At 53.7% G+C, this 10,000-nt stretch overlaps 1 protein-coding gene across 1 annotated transcript in view; it reads right to left on the reverse strand.

The window, feature by feature from the left end:
- Positions 1 to 34: 34 nt before the first annotated feature.
- The window catches only part of LOC139402255 (teneurin-2-like), a gene marked incomplete at its 3' end in the record, with an annotated part of 87,346 nt that continues 77,380 nt past the window's right edge, over positions 35 to 10,000 (reverse strand). The window contains exons 7-11 of the mRNA XM_071146353.1: positions 9,895 to 10,000; positions 5,531 to 5,632; positions 4,383 to 4,577; positions 693 to 893; positions 35 to 220 (exon numbers count right to left, since the gene is read on the reverse strand). The exon at positions 9,895 to 10,000 is cut by the window's right edge and continues 90 nt beyond it. Of these exons, the coding sequence (XP_071002454.1) occupies positions 35 to 220; positions 693 to 893; positions 4,383 to 4,577; positions 5,531 to 5,632; positions 9,895 to 10,000 (790 nt within the window). The remainder of the gene's footprint in view (positions 221 to 692; positions 894 to 4,382; positions 4,578 to 5,530; positions 5,633 to 9,894) is intronic.

Genomic DNA, 10,000 nt, shown 5'->3' on the forward strand with positions numbered 1-10,000 from the left:
ACACACACACACACCTCCTCCTCTCCCCACCTACCGATGGTGCAGTGTTCTCCATTCCAGCCCTGGTGACACTGGCACTTGCCGTCTTTGCAGGTTCCATGTTTGATGCACAGTGGGTTACACACTCGCTGGTCACACCCGGTGCCCGTCCAGCCCTCCTCACACTGACACGCTGCGCCCAAACAAACACCGTGGGTCCCGCAGTCCACAGAACACACCTCTGTAGAGAGGGAGGAGAAAGAGACGTAAAAAGTTACACAGCTACAAAAACCCTGCTGTCATTATAGTTGAGGTGGGTTAGGGTAAGACTGACTTACAGATCCGTCTGGTCCCGTCCAGTTAGGATCACAGCTACCAAAACCCTGCTGTCATTATAGTTGAGGTGGGTTAGGGTAAGACTGACTTACAGATCAGTCTGGTCCCGTCCAGTTAGGATCACAGCTACCAAAACCCTGCTGTCATTATAGTTGAGGTGGGTTAGGGTAAGACTGACTTACAGATCCGTCTGGTCCCGTCCAGTTAGGATCACAGCTACCAAAACCCTGCTGTCATTATAGTTGAGGTGGGTTAGGGTAAGACTGACTTACAGATCCGTCTGGTCCCGTCCAATCAGGGTTAGAGGCAAGGATTAGGGGTCAGGGGTTAGGGGTATGACTCAGGGGTCAGGGGTTACAGATTATGGTTCAACTGACCTACAGTGCAGTCTGGTCCCATCCAGTTAGGATCACAGCTACAGAGACCAGTGTCCGGTATGAATGCACCGTGGCCATGGCATTGGTCTGGGCACTGTGCCCGCTGAAGCTCACAGTGTGGGCCGCCCCAGCCGGGTTTACAGTGGCACTCCCCATTCACACAGATACCGTTATTAGAACAGGTCGGGTCCAGGCAGTCCACTACAGAGAGAGAAAGAAAGAGAGAGAGAGGGGGGAGAGAAAGAGAGGAAGACAGAGAAACAGAGAGTGAGAGAAAGGGAGAGACAGACAGAGAAAGAGAGAGAGAGAGAGAAAGGGGGAGAGAGAGAGAAAGAGAGAGAAAGGGGGAGAGAGAGAGAGAATGAGAGAGAAAGGGGGAGAGAGAGAGAAAGAGAGAATAATGTTTAAAATACTAGCTTCGTGTTTCCTTCATGTGTGATTTCTAAAGATTTCTATAGCATCCTGTGATACACTTGAGTAATTCTCTTCACACAGCCTTTCACAGGCATTTAATAAGTCAATAATTTTCACTCAGAAGGCTACGTTTCCTCACATATAACCTTCCCTGTATCTGTGTGTTTGTGTGTGTGTGTGTGTGTGTGTGTGTGTGTGTGTGTGTGTGTGTGTGTGTGTGTGAGTGTGTGTGTGTGTGTGTGTGTGTGTGTGTGTGTGTCAATGCACCGGGGATAATCTGACATTGGCAGGCTGGCTGACTGGCAGATATGAGTATGAACAGTGAGTGAAAACCAATTTGACAAATGACCCCCTCCTGGCAAACTGTAAGGTCCCCCTCCCCACCTCCTGCTCTCCTCTTCCTCTCATTCCCCCAACTCCCTCTGTTCGACATCCCCCCCCCCCTCTCTTCCTACTTCTTTACCTCCCCTCTCTCTTCTCATCTCCCTTTCCCCCTGCTAACTACCCCCTCTCTCCTCTCATCCCCCTTTCCCCTGCTGACTACCCCCTCTCTCCTCTCATCCCCCTTTCCCCCTGCTGACTACCCCCTCTCTCTTCTCATCCCCCTTTCCCCCTGCTGACTACCCCCTCTCTCCTCTCATCCCCCTTTCCCCCTGCTGACTACCCCCTCTCTCTTCTCATCCCCCTTTCCCCCTGCTAACTACCCCCTCTCTCCTCTCATCCCCCTTTCCCCCTGCTGACTACCCCCTCTCTCTTTTCATCCCCCTTTCCCCCTGCTGACTACCCCCTCTCTCCTCTCATCCCCCTTTCCCTCTGCTGACTACCCCCTCTCTCTTCTCATCCTCCTTTCCCCTGCTGACTACCCCCTTTCTCCTCTCATCCCCCTTCCCCCCTGCTGACTACCCCCTCTCTCTTCTCATCCCCCTTTCCCCCTGCTGACTACCCCCTCTATCTTCTCATCCCCCTTTCCCCCTGCTGACTACCCCCTCTCTCTTCTCATCCCCCTTTCTCCCTGCTGACTACACCCTCTCTATTCTCATCCCCCTTTCCCCCTGCTGACTACCCCCTCTCTCCTCTCATCCCCCTTTCCCGCTGCTGACTACCCCCTCTCTCTTCTCATCCCCCTTTCCCCCTGCTGACTACCCCCTCTATCTTCTCATCCCCCTTTCCCCCTGCTGACTACCCACTCTCTCCTCTCATCCCCCTTTCCCCCTGCTGACTACCCCCTTTCTCCTCTCATCCCCCTTTCCCCCTGCTGACTACCCCCTCTCTCCTCTCATCCCCTTTCCCCTGCTGACTACCCCCTCTTTCTTCTCATCCCCCTTTCCCCCTGCTGACTACCCACTCTCTCCTCTCATCCCCCTTTCCCCTGCTGACTACCCCCTCTCTCCTCTCATCCCCTTTCCCCTGCTGACTACCCCCTCTTTCTTCTCATCCCCCTTTCCCCCTGCTGACTACCCACTCTCTCCTCTCATCCCCCTTTCCCCTGCTGACTACCCCCTCTCTCCTCTCATCCCCCTTTCCCCCTGCTGACTACCCCCTCTCTCCTCTCATCCCCCTTTCCCCCTGCTGACTACCCCCTCTCTCCTTTCATCCCCCACCCCTCCATCTCCCCACCTGTCTAAAAAGCCCTCCCCACTTGTTTTCACATGCTGCTGTCTGGGCGCTCCATTCTGTTGGCGAGGCAGAAACGGAGGGTCACGTATAGATTTATGTGTCATCGCCACTTCAGGTAAATCGTTTGAGTGACTCGGGTGTGAATATCACATTTGAGAGAAAGACAGAGGGGGGTGGATAGGAAACAGAGAGGGGGAAACGAGGGGTCAAATGAAGAGTGGAGGAAAATGCTGACCCTGTTCTCTACCCTCCTCTGTAGCTTGCCTCTATCTGTCACTTCCCTCTCTCCTTCTCTCTCTCTTATCTCCCTCTGCCTCTATCTGTCATCCCTCTTATCATCCCTCTGCCTCTATCTGTCACTTCCCTCTGCCTCTATCTGTCACTTCTCCTTCTCTCTCTCTTATCATCCCTCTGCCTCTATCTGTCACTTCCCTCTCTCTATCTGTCACTTCCCTCTCTCTCTCTCTTATCATCCCTCTGCCTCTATCTGTCACTTCCCTCTCTCCTTCTTCTCTCTCTCTTATCATCCCTCTGCCTCTATCTGTCACTTCCCTCTCTACTTCTCTCTATTTCTTATCATCCCTCTGCCTCTATCTGTCACTTCCCTCTCTCCTTCTCTCTCTTATCATCCCTCTGCCTCTATCTGTCACTTCCCTCTCTCCTTCTCTCTCTCTTATCATCTCTCTGCCTCTATCTGTCACTTCCCTCTCTCCTTCTCTCTCTCTTATCATCCCTCTGCCTCTATCTGTCACTTCCCTCTCTCCTTCTCTCTCTCTTATCATCCCTCTGCCTCTTTTCTTCTCTACTATGACATTTCGCTCGCATCTTCACTCCACCTGTAGTCTGTCCCTCTTTCTCTCTCTTTGTCCATCTCTCTCTCTCTCTCTCTCTCTCTCTCTCTCTCTCTCTCTCTCTCTCTCTCTCTCTCTCTCTCTCTCTCTCTCTCTCTCTCTCTTTGTCCATCTCTCTCTCTCTCTCTCTCTTTGTCCATCTCTCTCTCTCTCTCTCTTCCTCTCTCTCTCCCTCTCTCTCGCTTTGTCCATCTCTCTCTCTCTTCCTCTCTCTCTCCCTCTCTCTCTCCCTCTCTCTTTCTCACTCTCCTTTTCTCTCTCCTTTGCCCTCTCTTTCTCTCCCTCTCCCCTCTCTCTCTCTCCCTCCATCTATCTCTCTCTCTCTCCCTCTCTCTCTCCCTCTCTCTTTATCGCTCTCCTTTTCTCTATCCCTTGCCCTCTCTCTCTCTCCCTCTCTCTCTGTCTTTCTCTCCCACCCCTCTCTCTTAATGTGTAGCATGCTGATCCATCTTAACAGGATGAATAGAACAGATGTAATCCTTTGATCAGATGTGTGAGGTGCCTGGCTACACCCTCATCTGTATATAGAGAAACACAACAGGACCACTGTGGAGGCAGAGGACGCTATGACGAGCTGGGACTGGGAGGCTGCTGTGTGAGTGTGTGTGTGTGTGTGTGTGTGTGTGTGTGTGTGTGTGTGAGGTGTGCTACACACTACACATCTTCCATCCTAGCACACACTCCCTGACACACCAAATTGTTTATATAGTCAACTTACACACATCCAATACCCCTCCTCAAACACACATCCACCAACCTACCCACCCACAAACCCAGCCACCCCCAAACACACACGCCCTCTCCTCACCTTTGGCACAGTTGTCTCCCTTGTACCCCAGGGAGCAGACACAGTTCCCGCCAGTACAGGTCCCATGTCCACTACAGAGAGGGTCAATGCAGTGTGTGGTGGGGACGGCACACTCTGCTCCTTTCCATCCACTGTAGCAGATACAGGATCCCTTATCATACTGACCATTACCACTACAGAGAACTGGACACGCCTCTGGAGAAAGAGAGAGGAAGAGAGAGAGAGGGATAGGAGGAGAAAGGATAGAGGGAGAGGAGGAGAGAGGGAGAGGAGGAGAGAGGGAGAGGAGGAAAGAGGAGAGAGAGGGAGGGAGGGAGAGAGGAGAGAGGGAGAGGAGGAGAGAGGAGAGAGAGGGAGGGAGGGAGAGAGGAGAGAGAGGGAGGGAGAGAGGGGAGAGAGAGAGAGAGAGAGAGAGAGAGAGGGAGAGAGAGAGAGAGAGAGAGAGAGAGAGAGAGAGAGAGAGAGAGAGAGAGAGAGAGAGAGGGAGGGAGGGAGGGAGGGAGGGAGGGAGGGAGGGAGGGAGGGAGGGAGGGAGGGAGGGAGGGAGGGAGGGAGGGAGGGAGGGAGGGAGAAAGAGATAGATAGATGGAGGGAGAGAAAGAGAGAGAGGGAGAGGAGAGGGAGAAAGAGAGAGGAGAGGGAGAAAGAGAGAGGGAGAGAAGGAGAGGGAGAGAGAAGGAGAGAGAGGGAGATAAGGAGAGGGAGAGAGAGGGAGAGAAGGAGAGGGAGAGAGAGAGAGAGAGAGAGAGAGAAGGAGAGGGAGAGAGAGAGAGAGAGAAGGAGAGGGAGAGAGAGAGAGAAGGAGAGGGAGAAGGGAAAAAAGGTATACAGTGGTCAGAGAACAGAATGTCTGATGGTCACAACAGAGTAAATAACAGAGTAAAGGTAATGTGTGTGTGTGTGTATGTGTGTGTGTGTGTGTCTGTGTAATTACACAGAGAGGTAACTAAACTATTAATCAGTGAACAGTCTTCTTCCCCAGGTGAACTATGAGACATGTTGGCTCTAAACCGCCATGTATCACAGTACTGTCTCTACACAAGTGTATGTGTGTTTGTGTGAGTTTGTGTGTGTGTTTGTGTGAGTGTGTATGAGTGTGTGTGTGAGTGTGTGTGTGTGTGTGTGTGTGTCTGTCTATCTGTGTCTACCTTTGGAGCAGTCCATGCCATGGAACCCAGGAAAGCAGTGACACACACCAGACACACACTCTCCATTGCCATGACAATTACGGGGACACTCCTGTACCGAGTCTGTAATGGTAGAATAGAGAGAGGAGATAGATGTCAAACTCAAGCCTGTAGTCTTCATTTCAACAACACAAAAAAATAATATTTCATATTGTTACAGGAGACTCATAAACCGCTCACTGTTCCTTTTACTGGAAATACAATCCATCCATCCATTCTGTCTAAATCATGTTTCACTATTTCAACATTTATTCCCCTGCTCCTCCTCCTCTAAAAATCTCTCTCTCTGCTCTTACCCTTCTTCCATCTGTCTTGACACTTCGGTCTCTTCTCCTCTCCCTCTATCCTCTCTCCTCCTCTTCCCCTATCCTCTCTCCTCCTCTCCCCCTCTCGGTCTCTTCTCCTCTCCCTCTATCCTCTCTCCTCCTCTTCCCCTATCCTCTCTCCTCCTCTCCCCCTCTCCTCTCTTCTCCTCTCCCCCTATCCTCTCTCCTCCTCTCCCCCTATCCTCTCTTCTCCTCTCTCCCTATCCTCTCTCCTCCTCTCCCCCTCTCGGTCTCTTCTCATCTCCCTCTATCCTCTCTTCACCTCTCCCCCTATCCTCTCTCCTCCTCTCCCCCTATCCTCTCTCCTCCTCTCCCCCTATCCTCTCTCCTCCACTTCCCCTATCCTCTCTCCTCCTCTGCCCCTATCCTCTCTTCTCCTCTCCCTCTATCCTCTCTCCTCCTCTCCCCCTATCCTCTCTGCTCCTCTCCCCCTCTCGGTCTCTTCTCCTCTCCCTCTATCCTCTCTCCTCCTCTCCCCCTATCCTCTCTCCTCCACTTCCCCTACCCTCTCTCCTCCTCTGCCCCTATCCTCTCTTCACCTCTCCCTCTATCCTCCCTCCTCCTCTCACCCTATCCTCTCTCCTCCTCTCCCCCTCTCGGTCTCTTCTCCTCTCCCTCTATCCTCTCTCCTCCTCTCCCCCTATCCTCTCTCCTCCTCTCCCCCTCTCGGTCTCTTCTCCTCTCCCTCTATCCTCTCTCCTCCTCTCCCCCTATCCTCTCTCCTCCTCTCCCCCTATCCTCTCTCCTCCTCTCCCCCTCTCAGTCTCTTCTCCTCTCCCACTATCCTCTCTCCTCCTCTCCTCCTCTCCCACTATCCTCCTCTTCCCCTATCCTCTCTCCTCCTCTTCCCCTATCCTCTCTCCTCCTCTGCCCTATCCTCTCTTCTCCTCTCCCTCTATCCTCTCTCCTCCTCTTCCCCTATCCTCTCTCCTCCTCTCCCCCTATCCTCTCTTCTCCTCTCCCCCTATCCTCTCTTCTCCTCTCCCTCTATCCTCTCTTCTCCTCTTCCCCTATCCTCTCTCCTCCTCTCCCCCTATCCTCTCTCCTCCTCTCCCCCTATCCTCTCTTCTCCTCTCACTCTATCCTGTCTTCTCCTCTCCCTCTATCCTCTCTTCTCCTCTTCCCCTATCCTCTCTCATCCTCTCCCCCTATCCTCTCTCTTCCTCTCCCCCTATCCTCTCTGCTCCTCTCCCTCTCTCCACCTATCCTCTCTCTTCCTCTCCCCTTATACTCTCTGCTCCTCTCCCTCTCTCCACCTATCCTCTCTCTTCCTCTCCCCCTATACTCTCTCCTCCTCTCCCCCTATCCTCTCTGCTCCTCTCCCTCTCTCCACCTATCCTCTCTCCTCCTCTCCCCTATCCTCTGTCCCCCTCTCCCTCCCTCCCCCTATCCTCTCTCCTCCTCTCCCTCTCTCCACATCCTCTCTCCTCCTCTCCCCCATCCTCTCTCCTCCTCTCCCTCTCTCCCCCATCCTCTCTCCGACTCTCCCCCTATCCTCTCTCCTCCTCTCCCCCTATCCTCTCTCCTCCTCTCCCTCTCTCCCCCTATCCTCTCTCCCCCTCTCCCCCATCCTCTCTCCTCCTCTCCCTCTCTCCCCTATCCTCTCTCCCCTATCCTCTCCCTCTCTCCCCCTATCCTCTCTCCTCCTCTCCCCCTATCCTCTCTCCTCCTCTCCCCTATCTGCTCTCCTCCTCTCCCTCTCTCCCCCTATCCTCTCTCCTCCTCTCCCCCTATCCTCTCTCCTCCTCTCCCTCTCTCCCCCTATCCTCTCTCCTCCTCTCCCACATCCTCTCTCATCCTCTCCCTCTCTCCCCCTATCCCCTCTCCTCCTATCCCCCATCCTCACTCCTCCTCTCCCTCTCTCCCCATATCCTCTCTCCTCCTCTCCCTCTCTCCTCTCCTCCTCTCCCTCTATCCCCTCTCCTCCTCTCCCTCTCTCCCCCTATCTTCTCTTCTCCTCTCCCTCTATCCTCCTCTCCCTTTCCCTCGCTCCTCCTCTCCCACTATCCTCTCTCCTCCTTTCCCTCTCTCCCACTATCCTCTCTCCTCCTATCCCCCATCCTCACTCCTCCTCTCCCTCTCTCCCCCTATCCTCTCTCCTCCTCTCCCTCTCTCCTCTCCTCCTCTCCCTCTATCCCCTCTCCTCCTCTCCCTCTCTCCCCCTATCCTCTCTTCTCCTCTCCCTCTATCCTCCTCTCCCTCTCTCCTCTCTCGTCCTCTCCCTCTATCCCCTCTCCTCCTCTCCCACTATCCTCTCTCCTCCTCTCCCTCTCTCCTCTCTTTCGTCCTCTCCCTCGCCCCCCCTCTCCCACTATCCTCTCCCCTTCTCTCCCTCTATCCTCCTCTCCCTCTCTCCTCCTTTCCCTCTCTCCTCCTCTCCCTCTCTCCTCTCATCCTCCTCTCCCTCTCTCCTCCTCTCCCTCTATCCTCTCTCCTCCTCTTCCTCTATCCTCACTCCCTCTCTCCTCCTCTCCTCCTCTCCCTCTATCCTCTCTCCTCTTCCTCTATCCCCTCTCCTTCTCTCCCTCTATCCTCCTCTCCCTCTCTCCTCCTCTCCCTCTATCCTTTCTCCTCCTCTCCCCTCTCTTGCTCTCCCTCTATCATTTCTCCTCTCCCTCTATCCTCTCTCCTCCTCTCCCTCTCTCCTCCTCTCCCTCTATCCTTTCTCCTCCTCTCCCCTCTCCTGCTCTCCCTCTATCCTCTCTCCTCCTCTTCCTCTATCCTCCTCTCCCTCTATGCTCTCTCCTCCTCCTCTCCCTCTATCCTCTCTCCTCCTCCTCTCACTCTAACCTCTCTCCTCCTCTCCCCTCTCTCCTCCTCTCCCTCTACCCTCTCTCCTCCTCTCCCTCTCTCCTCCTTCCCTCTCTCCTCTTCTCCTCTCCTCTCCTCTCCTCTCCTCTCCTCTCCTCTCCTCTCCTCTCCTCTCCTCTCCTCTCCTCTCCTCCTTCTCTTATTTTCTCCCTCTATCCACTTCTCCTCTCCTCCTTCAGTTCTGTGTTTCTCCTTTGCTCTGATCCCCAGGTTCATCAATACTTTATTCAGCTGCATGTGCTCCTCTCCACATTCTTTGCTCTGTGTGTGTGTTTTGGTTGTGTGTGTGTTTTCAGCACTCTACCCATGTCTAAGTGACTTGTGTGAGGTGAACAGTTTTAGATGAGAGCACTGAGGAGGTTTTCACTCTCTCCAGCCCTACCTTTCTCTCTCCATCCATCTCTTTCTCTCTCCATCCCTCTCACTCTCTCCACTCTGTCTCCACCTCTCTCCCATTCCCTATCTCCCTCCTTCTGTCTCCACCTCTCTCCCTCTCTCCCTCTATCTGTCTCCACCTCTCTCCCTCTCTCCACTTCCCTCTCTCCCTCTTTCTGTCTCCACCTCTCGCCCTCTCTCCACTTCCCTCTCTAAGCACGATGCCTTACCTAACTCAAACCTACTCTCCCCTCCGTCCTTCCCCCACTCTCTCAACAGGAGCTGGCAGGCTAATCGTGAGAGTAGGATTGGGTGAAAGTAAAACTGCTGCGCTTGAGTGGGGTGAAAGTTTGTATACTCTCTCCCCCCTCTCTCTTCCTACCCCTCTCCCTCTCTCCCCTCTTTCTCTCTCCTAACCCATTACACCAGTGTTGAAGGAGATTTATCTCTCTCTCCCTCCTCTCTCTCTCTCCCCCTCCCCTTTTTATCTTTCTCTCCCCCCTCTCTCCCTCTCTCCCTCCCCTTCTATCTTTCTCTCTCCCTCCTCTCTCTCCCCCCTCCCCTTTTTATCTTTCTCTCCCCCCTCTCTCCCTCTCTCCCTCCCCTTCTATCTTTCTCTCTCCCTCCTCTCTCTCCCCCCTCCCCTTTTTATCTTTCTCTCCCCCTCTCTCCCTCTCTCCCTCCCCTTCTATCTTTCTCTCTCCCTCCCTCCCCTCTCTCCCTCCCCTTCTATCTTCCCCCCTCATTCACCCTCCCTCTCTCTCTCTTACCCATTACAGCAGTGTTGAAGGAGACGGTCTCTCTCTTTCTTACCCATTACAGCAGTGTTGAAGGAGACGGTCTCTCTTTCTCGTCCGTCATTGTAGAAGGCTAGATGCCATGCTCCTGGGTCCAGGTACTGAACAAACACTGCTTCGTT

Source organism: Oncorhynchus clarkii, unplaced genomic scaffold (assembly GCF_045791955.1).
Source record: "Oncorhynchus clarkii lewisi isolate Uvic-CL-2024 unplaced genomic scaffold, UVic_Ocla_1.0 unplaced_contig_1486_pilon_pilon, whole genome shotgun sequence".
NCBI classification, from domain to species: domain Eukaryota; kingdom Metazoa; phylum Chordata; class Actinopteri; order Salmoniformes; family Salmonidae; genus Oncorhynchus; species Oncorhynchus clarkii.